The sequence below is a fragment of the Corvus cornix genome, chromosome 1A (genome assembly GCF_000738735.6).
Source record: "Corvus cornix cornix isolate S_Up_H32 chromosome 1A, ASM73873v5, whole genome shotgun sequence".
Taxonomy (NCBI): domain Eukaryota; kingdom Metazoa; phylum Chordata; class Aves; order Passeriformes; family Corvidae; genus Corvus; species Corvus cornix.
In genome coordinates this window covers 10,001,060-10,025,407 of record NC_047057.1, presented here as the reverse complement: position 1 = coordinate 10,025,407, position 24,348 = coordinate 10,001,060, and the positions used below count along the sequence as shown (strand labels likewise).

Below are 24,348 nucleotides of genomic sequence, written 5' to 3'. Positions count from 1 at the left end.
AACCCATCTATTTCTAAGTCTCTCTTCTAAGATTCAGAACCTGACAGGGTATTAGTTAAGTGACCAGTCCCAGAAACCTTGTTCTCTAAGTCTCCTACTACATCTCCTAAACATCTGAGTAGAGGTGCAAGACTCTGGAGAACTAAAGAAAATTCATACAGACAGAAGACAGAGTTACAGACAGTTGGATCCAGGCTGTAAAACACACTAACAATGCTGTCTTTGCATGCTTATTTATTTAGCTACATTTTCCTCAAATGTACCCACAAAATGAAAATGCACATGCAAACAAGAAGACTGTCACATAATGAAATTATTCTTATCACCTTTGCAGCAGAAAGAGTGATTAACATTTTACATGACTTTTAATTCTTTCTAGAAGATTTCCAGACACTATGTGATTTGCAGTTGGATTTGTAGGCAATTGAAAAGCAAATAAAATAGTTCTGAACTGTAACTGTCACAGTCACATACAGACTTCTCTCCTGGAATAAATAATATTTATTTGTGCATTAAACAAAGACAAGCAATTGGCAAGACTGAATAAACATCCTTGTACTTACGGTGCCAGGCCGTGGGTACGGAATTCTGCCCTGATATGGAATCAGCTGGTGGTTTGGGCCCTCCTTGTGTGCAAATGGTCCATTGAACACAGTCTGGATGTCAGACAGATGATACACACACACGGCTGAGCCTTTAAATATGGAGCTGGAAGACAGAAGAAAAAGCATTGCAATCTACCAACTTTTTTATAGCTTTTCCATAATTTGGCCTGGTCCAATGATGAAAGATACCTCTAAAATAATATATTTTATACAATTTAATATGGATTTAAAACATTTAAAATCAACTGATCTAGCTGCCCAATATGCACCACTACCTCTTAAGACTTAGCACCTTTCTGAACAGTGAACTGCAAAAAGAGAGAGGAAGGCACTAACCTACTGGTGCAATAAGAAGACTTCCTAATGCTAAATATAAAGGAAATATAATCTGGCTCCAGTTAAATCAATGGCAAAAATATTGCTGACTACAGTGAGACAAGAGTTTTGTAAACTTTGTACTGCTAAGCTCAGCACAGGTTTCCAGAACTCCCTACCAGTATATTAACCACAAGACCTCCATGAGCCTCCTGAAATACATGGCTAAAACATTAATAAAAACATCCAGAGCAATTACAGTTGGTTGGATTATTATAATCAGTTTCCAGCCTTTTTACGAAAAATGGGGACTTGTGGCTGTAAAGGAATTATTCCTATACAGTCCTGAAATACACCCATAAAACTGGTCTTATGAAGACCCACGTTTGAAGCTTCCTGAGGAGAACACAGGCAATCACCTAAGAACAGGGCATGTTCTTCCCACTGTTCTGGATTCAGCCACGGGTCCAGTTAGCACAAGCCCTGAATGGTCTCCATCGCCCCATGATGATGAAGGGCACTAGGGGAAAAAATTCCTGATTGATGGTAATGCTGATTACAGTGAATTAACTCCCTCATTTTTCCTCTCACTGCGTGTAAGGTTTGTGATATTTATATTTAAAAAGTGGAAACTCCAGACAGTCTAAAATCTGCCTGGTGTTAAGTGTAGGATGGAGATAATCCAAGTTACTGTTTTCAATTGAAGAAGAAAAAACACTCCATAAAAAAGCCTGAAAACATTACACATAGTGTCTAAACAACAAAAGTGAAATCCACATTGCTCTCAGCTATATATGGATGAGTAGAATGAACCTTTTAGATTGATTATGGTATTTGTGGAAATTTTACTGGGTATTAATAGATTTTGAGAAATGCATTTAGTCTTTCCAGATGTTTTATGTTACATTTACAGCATATTATGACACTAAAATAATTTAGTTCAGTATTACTCGGTTTTCTTCTGTATGATTTAGATAAAAATACTAGTAGTTATTACTTCCTGTGATGTTGGAAGTCTACAGAGGTGAAGATACAGGAACTATTAAGGAGTTCCTTAGGGTTGCTGTATTTAACTAGGTAACACATTCAACCTATAGTTGAACCAAAATAAAGTAAGCATAGACCATGTAGTTCACAAAACCAGAAATGTATGTGTGTAAAACCTTCAACAGAGAGAGAAAACATCTTGAGAGACAGGAAAAAGTGAAGTTTCCTCTTTTTTGTCACCTTATGTGGTCCTGGGATTCAAACCTCATTTCCACTGGAGAAATACCAGAATTAGGTGGAAGTGTTACCAGCTCAGCCATGTTGCACCCCCAGCCTAATGATAAGTGTTGTTTTACTGCTAAACATAAGCTCATCCTTTTCTCTTTTTGTGAAGTAGGAATTATAGACAGCACCTAAGTTTACAAGTCATGTGATGCTTTTCTTTCCCAATTAAATATCAGAGAATCATATTCTCCTGTCTTATTTACCTATTTGAGTAAGCAGATCCCTATATCTCTGTGAAAGAAGTCTATTGGGGAAAAAAAAAAACCTGAAAGGATTTTTTTACTAAAAATTTCCATTAAAGGAATTAATTAATAAGTTATATAATTTTCCAATTTGATCAAATAAACTAAATTTAAAAAAAAAAGTGGAAGACCTCTTAGAAGGTAAGAAGTAACAGCTAAATAGTAAAGGGCACCATATCACAAATCAGTGAGTAGTAACTATTTTTTTTCTGTACTAACACGATGTGGTGAAGGCAAGAGGAAAAAATGAGAAAAATAAAAGTAGAGGTGGAAGAATCTATTGGTCCACCTGTCAGTTCTAACTTTGTGGACAGTTTCAGCATCGTAAGCCATATCTACTGCTTCCATCACCCTTGGGAGCTCAGTAAATGCTTTCTAAACCTGACAGTAAGTGAATACAACTGACTGGTAACGGGGAGCTGCAAGGAGGTGACCAAATGCCACGTAAGCTTGTCCCTTTGTAGCCAACTGAAGCCAAAATGGGTTATTTGCCATCTCTGTGATCATCAGCCAGCTGAGAGACTGGAAATGATTTGTATGAATTCATGTAAGAATTCCTGGTTTGATCCTTCAGGGTGCTGGATGTTCTTCAGGAGGTGTTAAGTGCTCTCAGATGCCACATGAGTTCACTGCATTGAAGTCATTTGGCTTTCCACTGCTGAACAGTGACAAGTGGCCCTCCACAGAAATGTTTTCCCAGTGCCAGCTGACAGTATGTCAGGAAGCAGTTTGTTCCAAGGAGCATAGCTCTGACATGGATACCAAGAGCAATGATACTGAGGCTCCTTCATGCAAACCACAGCCGCAGCAGACACACAAAATTGCACAGCACAGTCTCATCCACAAAACATCAGTTTCAGTTTCCATACAGAAAATCAGGCAGTTCAGGGAATATTTTTCAAATCTGCATGCTTACCTTGATGTTGTGAAAATTCCATACACAAGTGTTGTTCTGGGGTTATCTGTCTCTAGGAGAAACACATCCTCTGTAAGAAAGAGAAAGAAAAATGTTTTGAATAATAAGAAAAACTTTATTTTCCAGTTTAATTGATGACTTTATTCCTCCTGAAGCCAACAGTAGTTTTATCTCAGACTTGAACAGGAAAAAGGAGACTTACCACATGAACAGACCATATATGCATACATCTAGCAATTTAACATTCAGAAGCAAATTTGGAAATTAACTCCATGCCCTCTAGCCTTATGGAGACAGAAGGCAAAGATTTTCAAACACATTCAGGATCCACGTCACACATTTCTCTCAGCTGTATCTCATTTCAGCAGGTTGTTTAGCAGTAGGAAAACATTAAAGTTGCAATAGGTTAAAGAGAAAGAGTTCCCATAGATGGATGTAATCGAAAAGAGGGAAATTAGGTGTTTTACTGTCCACAATGCACTGCAGTGCCCTCACTACTGCACTTTCAACATGATATGAACGTCATGAAGCTTTGCAGTAAAGACACTGAAAGATGTAAACCTCTCTCCTCCTGTTGTGTAGGGATTAATTGACTGCACTGTGCAAAACTGTACCTACTCACTGAAATGAATTTACCCACTATTACCTCTGATCTGTTGATTTTTTTTTTTACACTTCAGTGAAAACTACTTTAATCTCTGACAGTTTCTCCTTGCAAATGTTTTTAATAACTATAATCATGCTACCTCTTAAACTTAATTTACAACACAAAAAAGACTGAACTGTTTGAGCTTTTTATCACAGAACATGTTCTTTAGCTTTCCATTAATTTATGTGGCTCTTTCATTTAACCCGCTGAATTTTTTAAATATTCTTTTCAATATGTCAAAAGCAAAAGACTTCACCATGCAGAACTGGAAGTGTTATACTCTCCTGCATTATACATGAACACAGAAGCATGTGTTTGCCCTCTCCCAGTGCTCTGAATTTCCAGCTGTGATTGTATTCTTCCTCTTTGCTATGGAATTGTGCTGGGAACCCACGCTGAGAGCATTGTCTCCTATTCACTATGGTCCTACATTTTGTTATACAAGAAACTAAAAGCAGTTATCCTACTGCTTTGTTGAAGAGGAGGGGGTTGGTAAATCACAGTTCTGAAAGATGAGCCGCTGAGGCAGTGCTGAGGCACTGTGAACTTCAGAAAATCTGTCCTCCAAACACCTTACACATTCCGAGCTAGAGCAAGCTAGGATCTGCTCCTAGTCCCAATAGGGTTCCACTGAAACCTTGAACCAAAGTAACTACACCAAATAGTTGCAAATACAGAAACTCAGAAAGACTCCAAACCCCATATACTCTGGTGAAAATCAGGAATAACAATTGAGAAAAGAGAGAGGATACAATGGAGAGAAGATCAGAAACAGATGCAGACCCACTGCAGGGCACATTAGCTTTTTATATTATTTATTTTTATAGTAAAGCACATACCAAATCCTTCCACACCTGATTTTGCACATCTCAGCTGTGGAAAATATAGAATTTGAAACTTTCTGGTAATGTTGTTTGGCATGTAGGTATCAAGACATGCATCTATTAATTCCATCATTAAAGGAAACCTCTTGTGATTGCTGTATAGATTACGGATTGAATATTTACAGTGTTTCATATGTTGAAAATTTGTGTGACTGAATGATTCCTGACAAATTATATTTATTCATAGTGCTATTGCTGGTGCCAGTAACAGGATTTATTAGTATTACCTTGAACTACCAAATTGAGGACTCTACCCCATGATCAAAAACTAGAAAAAATGTATTGTGGAAAAGTTGTCTGTTACACAGCGGTATAAAAAACAGTTTCAAAGAGATGTTAAAAATCCTCTATTGTTATCCAAGCTAGTAGTAAAATCGTATGAGAGTCACTTAAATGTTCCCTTCCAAATATTAATTCTTTACATATATCATTGTTTTACATAGTCAAGATTAATTACCTTTATTTCAAAGGTAATGATAATTACACAGAGAGACCTATGAAGAATTTTTTCATTTCCCGTCATAACACTGCAAGAGGGATTTTGTCATGGACTTCTGGTGCTATGATTTCACTGTTAGCAACTTCACCAAGGAACTGTATGAAAATCAGTCATTAAATATGCACGAAGTAAAGCATTTAGATGAAAATTTTAAGGAATGTTTTTTGTCATACCTAATTCATCAAAGTACGTTTCTGTTCCATCTTCATCCATTACTGAGCACACAAGTCTTGCTTTCAAGAATGTTGTCCACTTGTTCACAAGACTGCGCTGACCACCTGTGTCATTCTGGAAAGGAATATTATTTTCAGAAAAGAAGAAATAAAACACAGCTAACATTTTACTGGGCTTTCCCACATTTTTCTCAGGTTAATTAATTATCTATATAATTATCTGGTGAATTTAATATTAAAAATAAATAGTCCTAAACCAAATGCCCTCATCTAAACATTCCATATGCAGAAAAAAACAAAATCTAGTTTTCTGAGTGGACCTTCTCTGCTGGGCTAGCAGGCTTGGAGGGCTGGGCATTAGATTTTATGCATCAGCAGTGTATGCTATTAGGATTGGAAGTGACTGTGGAGTCCTGTATCACTCATTGACACCCAGGACAAAGTCCATGCTATCTCTAAGAGGTCACATGGTTCTCTAGAGGGATGTTTCTTCTAGTCCTGACAGCAGCAGAGCTGCACCTGACCCAGTAAGCCATGCTGGCACATGAGGTGGATATGCCAAACAATATTCAGAAATGAAGGCTAGTGTGGTTCAAGCTAGTTTTGCACTGTTGCAAGTCCTGGTAACTTTGTCCAGAGATGATTTGATCACAACTCGCTCAAGGATCTTTCCAATTTTCTACGGTGCGAGGTGGGAACTGTAACTGCCAAACCAGATGATGCAGCACTGAGGTGCCAGATCCTGACTAACTGTGCTGGTGAATGCCTCAGGTAAGAGCAGTGTCTTCCAAACTGCATAGCATGATGTCACCCAAGGAAAGAGAAAACCCAAAATGTAGAAGCTATTGAAATGTGATTTCAATGAAGTGCTCTGCATGTTTCACTGGTGCTGTTGGAGTTGGTAATCCAACTTTTTGGGTGACTTATAAGGAGTCTTTTCAGGGGGTAATAGATTTGGTGAGACTCAAAGGTGTTGATACATGAATATGATGGTATGTATACAAGTATACAAATATGACTGGCTCAGATTTATTTTCATTGGCCTTGGGATTCTGCCACTGGCTTCAGTCTAAGTCTAAACAGGCTTAGGCCTTTCAAAAATAATCTGGGCTTCATTATAACAGTAAAAAACCCAAATACAGCTGTAATTGTGTAAAACAGCTCCTTGCAAAATACCCAAAAAGGCCTTTTGAAAGAAAATGGAGATTATAAAAGAGATCACATGCCTCATCATATTGCCAGAATATGACAAATGCCCTCACACCCGGGCACAACAACATCATAAAGCATCAAATTCTAAAGAAGACCCTAATTAAAGACAGGGAATACATAAACACTCACAATGAACTTCCTGAAGGTTTCCAAAAGAAGGAATGAATAGGCTAGCAGTAATTGTGAAATTATAATTTTTTTCTCATTAAAAAAAATTGATTTCACCAGAGATGTTAATAGCTGCTTCAATCATTTTTCATCTATAGTTGAGTAGAGATACAAAAAAACCAAAATAGAGACAATGAGGAGCGCTGTGAAAAAAAATTAATTATTGCCCAGGAATAGCCATAACTCCTGAATTAAAATTTCCTGTGCACATTTTTAAAATTAGGCTCACACATGCATCAATATAAGAACTCAGGAACAACAGATATCATAAAAATGAAAACAGTATTTGAATGTTAAATCAAACAATTTAAAAGCTTTATATTTCTAATATGCTTCAAATATTTTGAGTGTGTGTGTGTGAAAGCCTTCACTTGTCTTAAGTTCATTTTTATTAAGAAACTAATGTGCCTTATTTGTGCCAACGACAGCAAGTTTGAAAATTCAACACTGGTAAGTATTCTGACTCAGTCAGAGAAATACACAAATCCCTTAACCTCCACATTTCCATATCCTTACATGTATATTTAGATATGTATAACAGGTTCAGACCCCAGCTGTGAGTTCAGTAACAGCTCTTTTTAATTATGAATGGTGACACAGAAACAGGAAATTTTGTCAAATATAAGTCAAAAGCTTTTCAAACATTTAGTCCTTTAGATTATCTTGTCACACTAGCAGCTTATCCCAGCAACCTGGCAAACAAAATGGTTCTTACTGGGCATACTCTTGCAATCATTGAATGAATTTGCTTTGTGCTGCCGCTGTTGTCTGTGAGTCTTTCTTTGAAGAAGAAGTAGATTTTGGCATCATTGGGGTCTGTGCCATCTGGGATAACATGAGCATCCACAAAAATAGGCTCTGAAATGAAAAAGTTTACCAAATGGATGAAACCAAAAGATGTATCAGTATAAGCAACAAACGATTTGACATTTACTGACTGCTTCAAGGAAGTGCTGTATATACCAAACATCAACAAGTCAATGGCTCCTTACTGGCAGCCATATGTTTTTGCATCCTCACATTTTATTTCACAGCAAATTCTTAGAGAAGCAATCCAGAAGCAGTGGTATGAGATTACTGCAGAGACTCAGAGACTTGGAGGAAGAAGAGAGAAGAATCAGTGTGTTATCAGGGGCACTTATGGAAAGTCTCATTGAGACAAAACATAAAAGTAAGCTGGAACACCTCAGAAATATGTACAAATAAAGTTCATAAATGAGAGAGGAAAACAGTCTGTGTAACCCAGAAAAGGAAAGCAGGGCATGCAAATGCTTGATCAGCATTTGACTTCATATCAGAGGCTGATAAACACAATCAAATGTACAAGTAAAACACTGCAGAGAAGAATTAGGGAGAGAGCAAAATAATCTATAACCTTAACATCAAGCATATAATGGACAGTGCAACAGCCCTCAAAATACCTCCTTTGACTGAAGGAAGAAGGGGATCCTCTCCCTGCATGAAGACTTTGTCTTTTCAATGATCATACAAGATTGCTTGTTTGGTTGAAGGGCAGTGCCAATTTTGAAACAATCTGACACAAAGGTTGAATGTCTGACAGAAAACTCTTTTTAGACTGCAGCATTTTTCCATTTGCATAATTCTAATTCTCAATTAATATAACAAGTGTCATGTCTCTGGCTCCAAAAAGACATGGAAATAAATTGTAGTTTCAAGTACCTGTTTTGAACATAAGTAACGAGTAGATTTCCCAGAAATTAAGCATTTTTAATTTTCTTTTTCTCTTATTCACTTTAGGATGCACATGTTATGGTGTGCAGATAAGTGTAAGAATGTAGAGCAGAAGAAATATTTAGGAAGCAGACAAAGTTTGTCTTTCATAGTGAAATGAATTTATTGTGACTGAAATCCTGTGATTTCATTGTAGTCACAGCCAGACAGGAATAATAAGTCACCATAAAAAATGTCAAGACAAAACCACAGTAACTTCAATATACCTGAAGTTTTTTTAGAATCGTAACTGCTGTGTTAGTTGTTCTATAGCCTTTCACATCTACCTCTGCTCAGAATGCTGACCACCATTTTAATTCAAATTGGTTTCACTGGAAGGAGTCTTCTTACCAGTAAAGACAGGGAGAATTTTCACAGTGATGTCAGTGAAGCAAAGAGTTAAGTGCTGCCGCTCAGAGATGAGTTTTTCTACTGTGTTTGGATAACCAATTCCTCACCACTGAAATAAGAGGCAGTGATCCTCATTGACTTCTCTGATAGTGAGACACTCTTCTACACATCTTTTGAATGCAAGTGGTGGTGAGTCTTCTGTGCAGAGATGGATCATCTTGAATCAACTGAAGCTGGTATCTTAGAACCAAACACAGATTTAAGGCAATAACTGATTCGTGAGAGGTGAAGGCACTTTCCCAGAAGTCAGACTGTCTTACCACTTGCCACTGGAAAGGTTTTCATACACTTGCCCTCAAACAGTTTGGTTCAGCCTTAATGCAGAAAAGGCCCTCATGTGGGGTGGCCGAAGAGCTTGGTTCATGCAGGGATCCCTCTACATCTGTGCATTGTCTACAGTTTGTATTTACACACATTTCTTCATGGTTCAACTTCATAAATTAGATTCAGAGACGAGCTCTTTAAAAGATAAGGTCTTTGTTTTAAGCAAAGGAAAGATGAATCTCTATGACACCCATTAAAAGCACTGGTAAATCAAAGGTGTCTCACCACTCAGCCACTTGGAGTTGTGCTGGTCAGTCCTCACTGCATTCCTCCTGGTCAGACTGCGAAAAATGGCTGCATCCGTCCCCATGAAATCAATATACATTCCTGAAAAAAGCTCTTCATCTGAAAAAAATTGAAATGGAGGGGGAATTGTTATGGCTTTTGGGAAAACAAACGTTTATTTTAAATTCTTCAGCTCTTTATTTACACGAGTCTATACAGATAAATAGTGGGTCATGGGAATGAGGTTTCCTCTGATTTACAAAGACTCAGTCAATAAAGGGAGAGTCATCAGATTTTTCTTAGAGATTTTATGGAACTGTACCATTAAATGCCACAGCAGAGCTGCATATGTGGGGAAACTTTCTTGATAGTAAGTTTAGTTTTTCAGTTTCCACTGCTTGGGACCACTGGAGAATCAGGTTAGTGCTATCAAAAAGTATCACATTCAATATCTTAAGAACACACTTCAAAAAACTTTTTTTTTGTTACGGAAATAGATGAAGCGACTGAGTAGAGTTTATTGCTGCTGTAAACTGGCACAACATCTATTGCAGTCAGTGGATCAGTGCCAATTTTTACCAGCAGCAGTTAGGACTGCCCCAGGCAGCCTTGAGCTGACTTCAGTATTGCAGAGGTCTGACAATTATATTATTGAACTTCACCCAGAGTAATATGGAGCAACAGTTGTCCCTTTTTGAGTACTTGGTTCTAAGTATAGGGTCATTATGCTTGAGCAGAATGAGACATGCAACTTCTACATTAACAGAGCTATAAGCTTCCACTCCCTGTGCAGGGCTGAAAACTCAGTCCATCAGTCAGGATGTCTATCTGTGTTTGTGTTTGTGTGTGTTTGCATAAACATGTATATACAATTACAATTATAATTACATGTACTCTCATTTTCTACTCTGTAAATAACCAAGCAATTTCCACTGACTAATGACAATGAAACCCCAGAGTAAAAAACAGTAGCTAAAATAAACTCTAACTCAGAGTGGGAGTGGTGGCTGAATATATTCCAGTACAGCTGGGTCCTTTGATTGATGTTGTCTCTATTCCTGGACTACCCAGAGAGTGTGGTCAAGCTGGCAAGAGTCACAGTCTCAGAAATACTTGAGGCTATTTTCATGCTGGTTTTGTGTGCGTGTGTGTGTCTGTGTGTGCTCATAATCAGCATGCAAGACTATTGAGAAGCTCATGAGAGTATTAAAACTCTGGAGATTTTGTTTTTCTGCTGCTAACTGGAGCCTGAACTGAACCCTGGCAGGGCATCCAGCAGCCACTCTTCTGCTCTCACCTCTCCCTGTGATGACAAGATTCATACACAGGAGATTTAAGCAATGCATTTGCTGCATGTTGCTGAAGCATTTACTTCCTGAGCAGGTATTGACAGAAGGATGTTAGATCTGTACAAATCTATATTTTGTATATTTGCCTCCTTGCCTCAATCCATCAGAACTTTATTCTTATTATGGAACAAATTGTCTGAAAGAGATCAGGCTTATGGTTCTCACTAAATGAGAACCATTGTGTACAGTCCTGTGCATATACACATATGTCCACACTTCAGCAACAGTACTATACTATGTAATTTTAATCCTATTACATATAAATGCTATTACTTATGTCTTAAGCTTTCCTACCGTCTGCTTGCTAATCATGTATCAGATGAGATCTGTCAGTTCCACTTCCTTCTGGTAAAATCCTTGAATTCCACACAGTATTTGGTACGCACAGCACAATGAGTTCACACTACTTTGCTTTGTTACTGGGGGGAATTACTCAATTGATGAGGTATGTCTGCTCTTATAAATATCTCATAGTCTTAGTGGGGAGAGAGTTATGCCTCCTCCACACTAGTTATGCCAAGCTGCTTCAAAAAGCACATTTTTTATTGCTTTGATGCAAATGCATCCCTGTACAATGGCAAATTGTACAAAGTTCAAATTTATTTTTACTTTCCTCTGAAGGGTGAGTCATCTTTCCTGCTGTATTCTAGGCCAGTGATGCCCAAAATGGTCAAGAAATTGCACCTATATTTAAAAGTGCTTCTTTTATTGTGGAAGAGTTAGTTGGTCTGGTGGTATTTCCTATCTTCTGAAGCAACAGGAGGGAATTCCTCCTGCAAAAAACTCAAAGGAGAGTCCAGTACATTGGCTCAGTCCTCTCATTACAACACAAGCTGTGACTTACAAAATGTTCATGTTTCTGGCACAGATACTGAGGCTAAATTCATTAGAGCTTAATATTTTTTTGTAGTGACCGGATTTTGCAACAGAAAGGAGAAAGTATAAAACCCAATCTATGGGACTCTTTTTAAAAGGAATTTGACCTTTGTGGAATAATTTAGACTTGGTAGATGAACTATGTCATGAAAGATAAGTCAAACACTAGGGAAGGTCTCTCTAGTGACATAACTGAGAGATCAAGAAGATAATGAAAAGTCTATTAAGATGAACAAAGCTGCCGTAGATCTATCATAGAAAAAAATCAGCTTACTGTATGAACAATAATTCAGAAACAATGTTCTTTAATGTTGCCTATAAAATCCAGACAGAATAAGGAAAGGAAACAGTTGATTCACTTAATAATACCAAAATGGCAATGAGTAGCAGTGGACTCATCTATCACTGACTTTGAACAAATATTTTCTTTACACAGTGAGTGTTTGTAAACACTGTCCCTAGATCACTGTTGAGATAAAGGTATAAGGGCAGCCAAGGTTCAGAGAATGTCTAGGTAGCATTTATCTGTTCCCTAAAGGTGTTCAGTTCATATATCTGTGAATAAATATACTTGTCCTTTGTACTAAATATATTTGCAATAAGGAATCAAAAAAAAAAAGGCAATTTATATTTTGAACAGGCCATGTAGGAGAGATTGTATTATACTTCCTTTAAGATCCATAAGATTTTCAAGTAAATATCTGGCACAGTATGTAATTGATGGAATTGATTTCAGAGGAAGCTGAATGGCAGAAACACTGCACATTGATCCCTTGTAAATCTTGGATGAAATACGCAGTATCTGTGTGCAATAAGATTTATTTACTGAGAAAGTCTCAAAAATCCATGCAACTGCTGTTCCCTTCATAGCCAAAAATACAGCAAGGAGCAGGCACATGCCGAAAAATCAGGGCCTTGGCACTAAAAGTGTGTGACCATACTGCAAATGTGAAAGGTCAGGTTACACTGAGTATATATTTCCAGCTCTTCCTGGTCAAAAAAAAGCAAAGTATCTGTTATAGATGACTTAGGCTGCCCAAGTGTGTGCCTCCTTTGAGTTTTCTCATAGGTGTGCAACAAGCACAGAAGAAATCCTTTATTGTTTCACTTCTGGTCTTTCAGACGGAAGAAAATTTCAAAATTGGTTGGGTATAAAGCCAATTGAAGAATGAAGATCTTTACAGTGGGTGGGTTCTACAGCAGCAATGACAATAAAAATGAAATTCAAAGCATCTGAAGTCTTCAGGCTTTCTTTCCCTGGCTACTCTGAGATTTTACAAATAATTAAATGAGACACAAGTGCTGTCTAGGATGAACAGGGTCAGAAACCATTCAAACATAAATGCTAAACAGGGTAATGTAAAGCTCAAACTAATCCTGGGAAAAAATGTGTAAGCTGGAAAAGGGAGAACCTTTTGTTTTCTGTCTCTCTCCCCCTTTCAATAACTTATTTCTGCATTTTGTTTGTCCACCCACCTTAAGCTTCAGATAAGCTTTGAAACATGGATGGACCCACCCCTTGTGCCCATCAGCCAGACAAAAGGTACTGCTCCTGGGAGGCTGAATTCTGTGTCCAGCCTCCTCTGGGCATTCCATCAACCCACCCTACACATGACCATATGGGTTTAGACTGCAGCACCTTGGAGTATCTTTACTTACTGATCATAACAGACACCGTGTTCACGTTAGGGTTGAAAGAACAGCGTCCCTTTCCTGATTCACACTTGGAGTCGATCTTGAAGATTTGTTCCTGCAAAGTAGATTTGTGTATCACTTCTCATGTCAGAAACCATCAGATCTAGGCTGATTTTTATGCCTGGCTGTTCACAGCATTAGCAATGCTCTATTAACAGTGCACTATTGGGCACTTTTACTGTACTATCAGTAGTTTAACTCTTCTATTCAACTCTTCTATTTTCTATTCAAAATTCCATCATCTTGTTAGATAACACTGACATCCAGTTATTTTCAAGATTCTTGTTATAAATTCAAGACACTGAATCAAAAAAATTTTCCCTCTGTCTCAGTTAAGGATGGGTTGCCTGATCTCTGCAATAATATGTGTAGAGAATGCTGCTTTTTTTTTGAAGTTATTTACAATTTATTTTTTGGATATATGGTTGTACTTATACCTGTCTAGGCCATTATAATAAAGCTACTAGAACAATAACACATATGAAATAAAAATCTCTTATGACAACAGTCATTGGATGATATTATAAATCATTTGGTCTTTATTGAGCTATCAGACCTCCAAAAATCCCCTAAATCACATATATTTTCTTCAGTAACATCTCTTGGATTATGTGTAGAGCTCCAAATCCACAGTGATAGATGATTTATCTATACCTCTTACCATAGCCTGAAATCTCCTGGGTTTTGGGTTTTTTTTAAGAAATTTGGGATTTGTTTGTACAGGGATTTGTTTATATTTTATGTGATTAAGGAACAGGAAATATATTTTGCAAAGTAGAAGCAATCTGGACTACAGCTTGAAATACAAACAATCTGAATAACTTTAGAAAATCTGCCCATTTTGGTGCAACTATCCACTTCTTGGTTCCCAGCAATACCAGCACAGTGTGCTGAGCAAGAAGCGACTCAGGCCCAAGCTCTTTCCTTAAAAACTGCAGTCAGTAATGGCAGATGAACTGATCCAACACACACCGACTCACACACCACTGTATACCTAACTACTTGTTCTTGGGCTCCGAAAACAAACTTCCAATCTTTAATAAAAAGACAAAAGATACAATTGCAAGAAAAAAACCAACAAACAACCAAACTTAAAACAATTCAAATGAAAAAAGTAGCTGACAGAAATTCCAAAGAAAGGTTTCTGTGATGTAGATGCCAACAGTTAGATATTTGAGAAAGTACAGCAACTCCTTATATTCTCTTTAACAGCCAATGTAAATCACAGGGAGTGGGGATGCCACACCAGTCCCTGAGCAGCCATTTGGCACCAGCAAATTGAAGATTACACCAAGCTCAAATGAACAGCTGCAGCAGGAAGTTTTCATATCATTATCCTCTCTCTTTTCCCCCTCTTCTGTTTGCCTAATTTAATCTCAGAGATCTTATCTATTGTTTCAGTAATAAGCTCTCTAAACAATGTTAAAACATAAGTATGAACTTTCTAATGTGATCTTGGGTGGTTTCTTTGTTGTTTTTTTACTTCTAGATTATATGCAACTTGATTCTAATCCATATTTACTATATTAAACCACTATTTACCAATTCAAAATGCCCATTACTGTTCTATTAAACTAGCTCCAGGATTACACTTGATTTTCATATATATTAAACTGCTATTTAGTCTATAATTATTTCACATATGGATTACATTTCCTTCTGTTTGCATTCACTTTGACATTAGAATATATTTGGGTGACTAAGGGAATAATTACCAAAGACCAAAGTATCAAGTGTGCCAAGGAAGAAAATTAATTGTTTTATAACCTCTGTTTCAGGGAAAGGACACAATTTTGCCTCATCAATGAAACCCCTATCTTTCGTGAGCTTATGTGGAATCCCAGAGACAGGAGAGCAAAACAGGCTCAGTTCTTATGGTTGTTGGATATGACTCTGCCAGGCTTTGTAGCTTCTAGATAAAAACAGATGTGCTTTGAAAAATATTCGTTTTGCACATGCAAAAACAACCTTTTGTGCATTGAAAACTGTACCAAACTGAAGGTGAAATGATAAAAGCAGAGGACAAAATGAGTTTTTACTGGTCCCATCAGCACTACATAGTTCCTCATTCTGCTCTATCAATTAGTCGAGCACAGATATATGGAATGAGTTCAGAAGGAAATGCTCGGGTTTAAACTGTTATGCTATTGTTGGCCTGTACAGTAATGGCTTTGAGCATGAAGTGCCTACAGTCAAGTGTCTCACAGACTCCAGACATCTGAAGCAGCAGTTTATTTAATCAATTGATCATAGGCATGTAGCTATACAGACAGGCTAAGTGAAGCCAGTTCTGCTTTTCCAAGTCATGCATTTTTACTTTTCATTTAAGAAATTTAACATCTTGCATCATCTGGAGATGTCATTTCCTGCCCTCCCCTCTGTCCCAATCTCATTTACAAACAGTCTAAAATAATGAGATTCAAGCTTCTCTGGGCTGCGATACCAGTACTTAAGATGATAAAGGAGTATTACATTAATTAAAGACAAATGAGATCACTGAAGAAATGATTTTTCAAGAAATAGAATAATGCTGGGGAAAGGTGACCCCTGTTTCAAAATACGTCAAAATAAGTTAATGCAGAATTTTTTAACCAGGAGGATGGATTTACATACTTAGCTCTGCTTGCTTCTCACTTTAAATGCAGGCCTACAATCTCTACTTTTAGACCATTAATTAGGACTGAAGGTGCAGTGATTCTGACTGTGGGCTGTATTAAGGAAGCTGGAGCCAGGTAGGGATCTACCAAAAGTCACTGAGATCATCCCATGCAAACTGATCTGGAGAAACATTGACTAATCACCTCCCTGGAAAGCTATGCAGAAATCTTGGTCTTGGCCAGAATTTCCATCCCACTCCCAATTAAAGCAGTGATGAATTTCCCAGTGTCTTCCGCAGAAGCCAGCCCTGCTTTTAAAGCTGCCCTCACATGGCAAAGCTCCAGGTAGCATGCTCTGATCTTCCTTCCCAACACATCTGCTTCCACATTGTTCTGGAAAATATACTGCACACCCCTGTGCCTGCAGACATGAATCTGACCCAAAAGCTACTGAGGTGCTGCCTCCTGGTTAAGTGCCTTTCTTCTTCCTCCTGGTTGCTTAATTTATTACCTATTACATTTGCACATAAACAAACATTTCACTTTCAAATCAGGAAACTTGAACCATATACTTCTGAAACATCTGGTACTTACAGTGAAAATACACACAGTGAAACTGAATATAGAAAAACTGGAGACCGATTAGAAAAACTAAGACCTTACAGTGAAGAGAAACTTACCAGCTTCATCCAGGCACCATCTAGTGGGGCAAAACTTGTGCAGTAGATAAAGTTCCTGTATTGGGAGTGCATCTAGAGGGTATTAAGCTGAAGTCCAGCAAACTTTCACATAGTCAGCCAAATTAAGGGCTTCTCCCAGGAATCAGTAACATATGGAAGTTATAAAAAGTGGACTTTGTATTTTATTTTTCATCTAACTGGCTATTTCCTTTTAAGTATTTCTTGGGCAGTTTTCCACCACATGGTAGGAATGAATTCACCAGACAATGTCAAATAAATAGTAGCATCAAATGTAGCCCAGCATTTGGCATGATTGTGGAATTTTGGACAACCATCACATTTGAGGCATGGCTTTTGATCACGGCTTTGCTTCTAGCTGGTAATGGGTCAGAAAACTATGGACCTTTGTTCTTTTGCTATTCAACATCGGTGAGGGAACCTACTGGGAACAATGATTTTTGCCTTTTCAAAACTTTGAGCTTTCGCATCACGCCAGTAGGATGCCTCGCACAACGAGTGGATAAAGTGAAAAGAGAGTTACCTCAGACCGGCGTCCCCTGTTGACGTACACGCAGACGGGGCTGAAGGCGCCACTGCCACACACGTACAGGTGGGTGCGATTGTACGACTGGATCACACGCACAAAGTTCCCACAGCCGTGCTGCAGGAAACAGAGAACAGTCATTCCACACAGTGGCAAATGTTATGAGATGTTGGGAACTCTAGGGAATAGACATGACATAGAATTTTAATAGCATGATAAAAACAGCTACTGAATTTGTTAGTCTCTGGATTTGGACAGCTGTTCCTTTTCATGTCATTTTGCCTGCTCTGGGAACTGGGTTCTCTCTGATTGAGCACCACAGATGAGTTATAGAGGAGTCCATGTAGCTTTCCCACTTCCACACAGCAATGCAATTTTCATTCACAGATTTCTCTCTACCTTGCATGAGAAGAAGCCAGACCTCTACAGGAAAACAAGAAGTAACCTTAGGAAGTTTCCTTAAGGATACCTCTTTTCCCCCCATAATTTGCTCAACATAAAATGAGATGATTAAAAAGAAAGCAAGTCCAAAAATCAGATTTTGCTATTTGTATAAAAAGCTTCTTTCCAAAACTTTAAATTGAGATTTGCAGTCAATTGTTGCTTTGTACTGAAGACCTAGAGTAACATTTTCAGATCAGCATGAAAATTAAAACAGAACGTTAAGTTCCACACAGTTCACAGTATTTGATTTACAGTTTTTTCCATCCCTTTTTTCTCTAGCTCTTTTGTTTTTTAGTATGATCAACTGTTAATGCACTTTAGGTTGGAAATAGATTTATTTTCTGAATATTTTTCCTTACCAAGATCTCAGAACCGCTTTAATATTCAATCATCCAAATCTCACCCAAGACAGTGAGAATTGCATGTGTTTTATGAGCACATGATTGGAAACTGTGCCATCAGTCATCCTCATGAAAATCAGTGGAGTTAGTCCTTTAGCAGACTGCACTGGTTTATTTACTTTTAAAGGCATTCATATTTTTGGTTCAGCAGAAGCCAGTACCATGCAACATCATCTGAAAACTGGTGCACAGCTGGGGTCTTCAGACTGCAGACAGTGGGTACCACCCACCTTCACAGCGTGTTCCTGGGGGGAGCAGCCAGAGAACTTCCCTGCTCCGAAGAGCAGCTCAGCAGGCTGTTCAGCATCACCCCAGGACATATTTGGAAAAGTACAATTACCTAGTTTGATTAGTAACAACCAAAAAAGGCCAGGAAATGGACACTGCATATCTTTTCCTATCTGTCAAAATCTGAAGGTGCATTCTGTTTACATTGCCTGTTTTTCCAGAATTTCACTTTATAGATTGGCTTGCAAAGCATTTCAAAAGCAAAACAAACACTTCTTTCATTTTGCTTTGGCTGCACTCAAGGTGCTCTTACTTTATTGCCAAGTACCTAATTTGTTTATACGTGCATGTGGATTATAATTTACCGTAGGATCCTTGCCAGCCATTTTGCACTCTTCAACCTTGTTCGCTGATGCTGGCCAGAAAATCTGTAAGGAAAGAAGTATTATTCAAGTAGTATATTTATTATGCAATTTTTAAAAAGCCAATTTCACTGCCTAACTTACACTAATACATTAATATTTAGATATCATTTACACTTTGATTATAAAGAAAAAAAGGATTTTTGTTGATAAATAAAATTATCTTTGACTTAGCATGCACTAAACAAAATCAAGGTCCAAGCCTTTGCCTAATATATATTAAGTCTATTACACATTTTTCAGGCAAGTTAATCAATTTATTTAGATTGTTTTCTTCTAAATAAGAGAGATTTTTCACCACTATTGCCTAAATTACTACCCATCTTTACATTTTTACTTTTACTGAACTTATAGAAATTTTTCACACTAGAAACCAGAAGACTAAAATATTGAAGGAAGGGTTATTGTAACAATTTTTCAATTTTATCATCAAAGGTTTGGCTAGATTATGATAAAACCTGCTTTAAATATCAAGATTTCACGTAGATTTCTTTCAGACAGCTTTTCCACAAATACCTCAATATCTGAATATTTATCTGTATATCTCAAACTCTAAATATTTTGAGCTTCTTCCATTTTTTATTTTGATTTTGAAGTAGAAAAGACATCCATTAGAAATTTATCCCTAGAAATCTAGTAAGTGACAGAGCCTGATAACATTGAGCCTCAAGACAACATAAACAACAGCATTAAAAGATCTCTGTATATATATGTACACATAGTTATATATATGTAGAATTGTGTATTTGAATGTATATGTATATAGGACTTCTATAGACATACAAGATCAGCAAAGTGAATCTGTTGTTAAAATAAATAAACAAATGGAAGACTGTGTGGAATTGCAGAGATTCACTCTGAGCTTAATACTGGGTGATCACATCCACTGATCACATCCACTGCCAGAAACCGTTGTGTGTTTTTCCTTTCTGCTGATTTTTTTTTTTTTTTTTGTTCTTGTTTCTCCAGGCCTACATGAGCTGTTGAAATTCCTCACAGCTTTATACTGCAGAAAATATTTCATGTAACAGAAGTCCTCCTATCTAACCAAACTGCATAGGATTAAACTCGACCTGCTAAGGACGGGAGGGAGCGTGCCATGCTGGGGCACAGCTCCTGCCAGACCAGGGTGGCTGGATCACTGGGGAGACAGAAATTAGCGAAAGGGTCACAGAAGATATTTCAGATCTGAGAAGGCAGCCCCATTTCAGAGGGAGATTTGGGTACCATTAGATGAGGGAAGAATGCATTCACACTGTTGAACGAGAGGCACTTAATTTAAATGTGTAAGTTAAAGTGAGCCTCCCCTGACTCCCTGCACAATCAATTCAGGTGGACAGGCATGTCCAGAGGGTGATTCAGAGCAAAGCCTAATTCAACTGTGCTCAATCACTCTCTGGCAGGGCCCCTCTCTCTCCCCTGACACATTAAAAGCCTTGTCTCTTAAGGAAGGCATTTATCTTCCCTGCTGCAAGCTGGGTATCGCTGCCCCTCAGTCCTTCTGAGGTACAGTAATAAAGCCCATCGATTAAAGGATTGGATAGATTTGGTAGAACAAGGCCTTTATGGCACACTTTCAGGCAGCATAGTAGCTGTGATAGTCTAAAGATAGGCAAGACAAAGTCTGTAGACAGGTAAAGCTCAACAGTCAATCTTCTGGGCACACAAGCACTTCTGCAGGTCACCTACTTCAAAAGCAGACAGGCTGAATTTCAACTGGCTTTGGAGACAAGAGAGGAGTCTGTGAAAGGAGCTTAAGCATTTGATAATGTTTTTATTTTCACACAGAGGTTGCTTCTTACTGTTTTGTGAGGGAACACAGAGTCCTTGGAAAACACCATCTCAGTAAATGAGAGAAGCCAGAAAAGAGGTGTCAAGGGGTAGATGTGGGTCACAGTGCCTGGAAAACTCCAAATGAGGTGTCTCAGCTACCCAACTGAAGGGCAAAGGCTGACACAGACATAACAAGAGATTAGAAAATAGTTCAATGATTTGGGGCCAGAGGACAAAACATTAAAAATATAATAGAAGGCTAAGGACAACTCTGTCCTTGTTTTTTTCTGTACGGCTTGAGAATGATAGTGTGTATCTTATTCTTCCTTGCAGGATACTTCTAAAAGTGCATCTCTGAACTATTTTATCTTGGAGAGAGGTGGAATGTGTCAAACCATACAAATTTTCCTTGTGATGCCAGGCCAAGCTGAATGTTGTTTCAAAATTAGTAAACAGGTCAGTTTTAAACAGTGTTTGAAAAACAACATACAGCCTCATCTGCATTACACATAAAACAAGGACTAAAAGTTCAATCAGGTGAGGGCATGGATGCAAAATAATGAAATACTATTTTTTTGTCTTAAAAGCAAAGGCATGGACTAAGCAACCTCAGATTCTCAAAATAAAACTTGAACTTACACTGAGGGGGTCTTGGCTTATATTGTTAATATTCAAAGACAGAATATGATCTTTACTCCCCACATAGATCCGATCCTGATCTTCATCCATCAATAATATCCTGTAATCCAGGGGGCTGTGAGATATTCTGTGATACTCAGAGGTCTTAGTTTCTTGCAGCTCTGAAATAGTAAAGACAGTAGCATAGTAAAGCAGTTCACTCATGTTTGTTGTTTCTCAACTGCATTTCTTTCTAAATAAAGACATCTTTGGACACAAATGTGGTCAGAGAGACAAAAAACCCTCACTGGACACTAGATAATAATACGATGGTTGATGTAAAACAAAATTTCTTTTCCCAGTTTGAATACAATTATTTTGTACATTAAGTAGATAGATGTAGCTCATAGAAATCAGGCAGTGCTGTTATTCATTCATCTAATTAATTCTTATTTTAATGGATATTATTATTTACAGCTTTGGCTTTTAAGGAAGACAATTTATTAAATAAATCAATATGTTCAATACATTTTGAAGTTTACGACTGCAGAAAATCCGCAAGATCAATGAAAACTACAGAAGAACGCTTTACTTCCTTTTCCTAACAGGGGACTTCACTAATAATAGGTTTTTATCATTTTCAAGGTCAAATTTTATTTTGTTCTTCAACACCATGCGTGGCTTACTTAAAAAGAAAATTATTCAGTCAAGCCTAAATGTGTCTGTTCATTCAGTTGTTTGTTTATGGGTTTGGATCAAACTAACAGAACTGTAGAAGGAGCTCTATTTTTCCACATAAAACTTTCTTCAACAAAGTGAAGTGAAAACATCCTTTGATCTCAGCAGTGCAGGATCAGGCCTGTTACAGGAATAGCATAAGCAACTGCAGTATAAGTATTACTTGCTGCCCTCAAGAAAGCTCAGCCTTCTCATCTTTGTTTGGCCAATATATTTTGGCCCCCAGTCAGATTGTTTCACTTTTTCAGTAATAACAGAAGGGATATTTCTCAAAAGCTGAGAGTGGAAAAATAAAACCTTAATAATCAATTTGTCTTTGTTAAAATATTTAACATATAATTATGCTTTCTTTCTTCATGAATATTAGTATTGAATTGTGTTCCCCTTGTCTCTAAAAGGGTGGCAAATACACAGTACTTATGAAAATGAAGCTCTGCTATAATATTTATTCATAAATGTAAGATCTGATCCCACAGTTCTCAGTTGCAAACTTTGTCTGGGACAATATGGCTTGTCACTGTTGCTAAAGGTTTTTTAAAGGCAAAGTCTTTTGCTCATTCATTCCCTACGGAAAACAGTAAATGCCTTATACAAAATTAGTCATCTAAAGATATTGATATTTTATAAAACAAAACTCTCAAAACATAGATAATTCTTTATATGTGCACTATTTAAAAAAAAAAAAAAAGGTGCCAAAATAAGTGTGCCTAAAATATGCACCTTCTGCAAAACACATATTTACCTGAGAGCAATTTTTTTATTTTGAAAATTACTTGAAGAGCCATTTTTAATAGCAGGCAAAAGTTGAAGTCCTAGGATTCATACCTGTGTAGTAGAGAACTAATGATTGGAAGAACACTTACCAGAATATAATTTAAATTGATAAATATCATACATAACTCCAATTAATTTTTATCATTGTTAAATAGTTTCATAGGAAGATGAAAAATATCCCCAGTCACTGAAAGATAATAGTGTTTTGATTAATTTAGACGTGTGACAGCTTTCAAGAGCTGAGTTTCCTACAGGCATTTATTTACGGCAATATTAAAAAAACCCACAAATAGTATTTATCTTGTCCCTCGACAATAGATAAACATACAATCAAGATTTACAACCTGTGCCTAAAAACTGAAACAGAACTTGTTAAATATATATGAAAATTGTTCACAGTACTTTCAGAAGTCTTTCTTTAGTGCTTGAAAAATCAACCATTTTACTTCACTTTAAAAAAAATCCTCCCTTGAACCTTTTAGCTAGGATTGCCCAAGGCACCTGGGAGACTCACCAGCACAGTGACTCACAATGCTCAGTACCTTTGGCCGCTCTGAAATTCTCACAACCAGCCCCAGACGCCTGTGCTCATGCCTTTTCCTGGGGCATTATTAATTTTACCATAACATTTGGCAGCTGTAAGGTGAAGCTGAACGTTCTCCCAACTGTACATTTGATACACCAGGAAAGCACAGATAAACTGGGAGGGTTTCCCACACAGCACGGGGTAAATGTGAGCACAGTGATTGCACAATATGATGTCCCTCCTTATTGCCTCACTGACTGACAGTGGTTGCCAATGAAAAACACCATGGCTGATGTAAAAGATAATCATGATCATGATGATTGCTTTTAAACAAGAGACAAAACCAGCAACAGATTTCCACAACTTTCATTTATCAAAATCCATTATTTTCTTGGAATTTGAACCTCTTTGAAATGGTATTATTCTTACTAAGGCTCCTGAAGGATAATCTGCCTCCACTGAGGTGCTGATGAGGAGAACACCTTATGCCAGGTTACTAGACTATGGAAACTCAACACCATTCACAAGACAAGGAAAGCTGTGGAACAAATACTCTCACACTGATTTATTAGTTTTATTTCTTTTAGTGCTGAAGCTTACAGCTTATTAGACTTTCTGGGCTACTCAAGCAAGTAGGGAGGGAATTTATAACTAATCAAATTTTATTTTCAGTCAACAAAATTTACCACATCATCACCCAAGAAAATGTTATTTTTTAAAGATTTACTCTCTGTTTGTTGTTGCTTGGAGAAAGCGGTGCCTGCAAGGATGCTGTATGGCCTTTCACTCCCTTTCATCTCCAAGAGTTTTTTGTCAAAAAATGAAGTAGACATTTACTGACATTCAGAGCAATTCTATTCCATGCTTTGAGAATTTAACCAAACATTGAAAGCAGTAAGCCCTATATAGAGAATGATGCTGCAGACAGCTCTCTGAATATTAACAATTTTATTTGACAATAAAACAATATACAAGTAAGTTTCATCCTTAATGATACAAAAATAATCTTTGCTCATAGTTTTTCTTCATCAGTTGGTGAATGTTGCCTTTCCTTAGG

At 37.4% G+C, this 24,348-nt stretch overlaps 1 protein-coding gene across 4 annotated transcripts in view; it reads right to left on the bottom strand.

Moving 5' to 3' along the window:
• Positions 1 to 24,348, bottom strand: part of SEMA3C (semaphorin 3C) — a 115,919-nt gene that overhangs the window by 28,733 nt on the left and 62,838 nt on the right. For all 4 annotated transcript variants that reach the window (XM_010395674.4, XM_010395676.4, XM_010395675.4 and 1 more), the window contains 9 exons: positions 21,275 to 21,435; positions 18,806 to 18,868; positions 17,365 to 17,484; positions 13,511 to 13,601; positions 9,627 to 9,746; positions 7,651 to 7,793; positions 5,556 to 5,670; positions 3,351 to 3,420; positions 564 to 708 (listed from right to left, as the gene is read on the bottom strand). In XM_010395674.4, the coding sequence (XP_010393976.1) occupies positions 564 to 708; positions 3,351 to 3,420; positions 5,556 to 5,670; positions 7,651 to 7,793; positions 9,627 to 9,746; positions 13,511 to 13,601; positions 17,365 to 17,484; positions 18,806 to 18,868; positions 21,275 to 21,435 (1,028 nt within the window). The remainder of the gene's footprint in view (positions 1 to 563; positions 709 to 3,350; positions 3,421 to 5,555; positions 5,671 to 7,650; positions 7,794 to 9,626; positions 9,747 to 13,510; positions 13,602 to 17,364; positions 17,485 to 18,805; positions 18,869 to 21,274; positions 21,436 to 24,348) is intronic.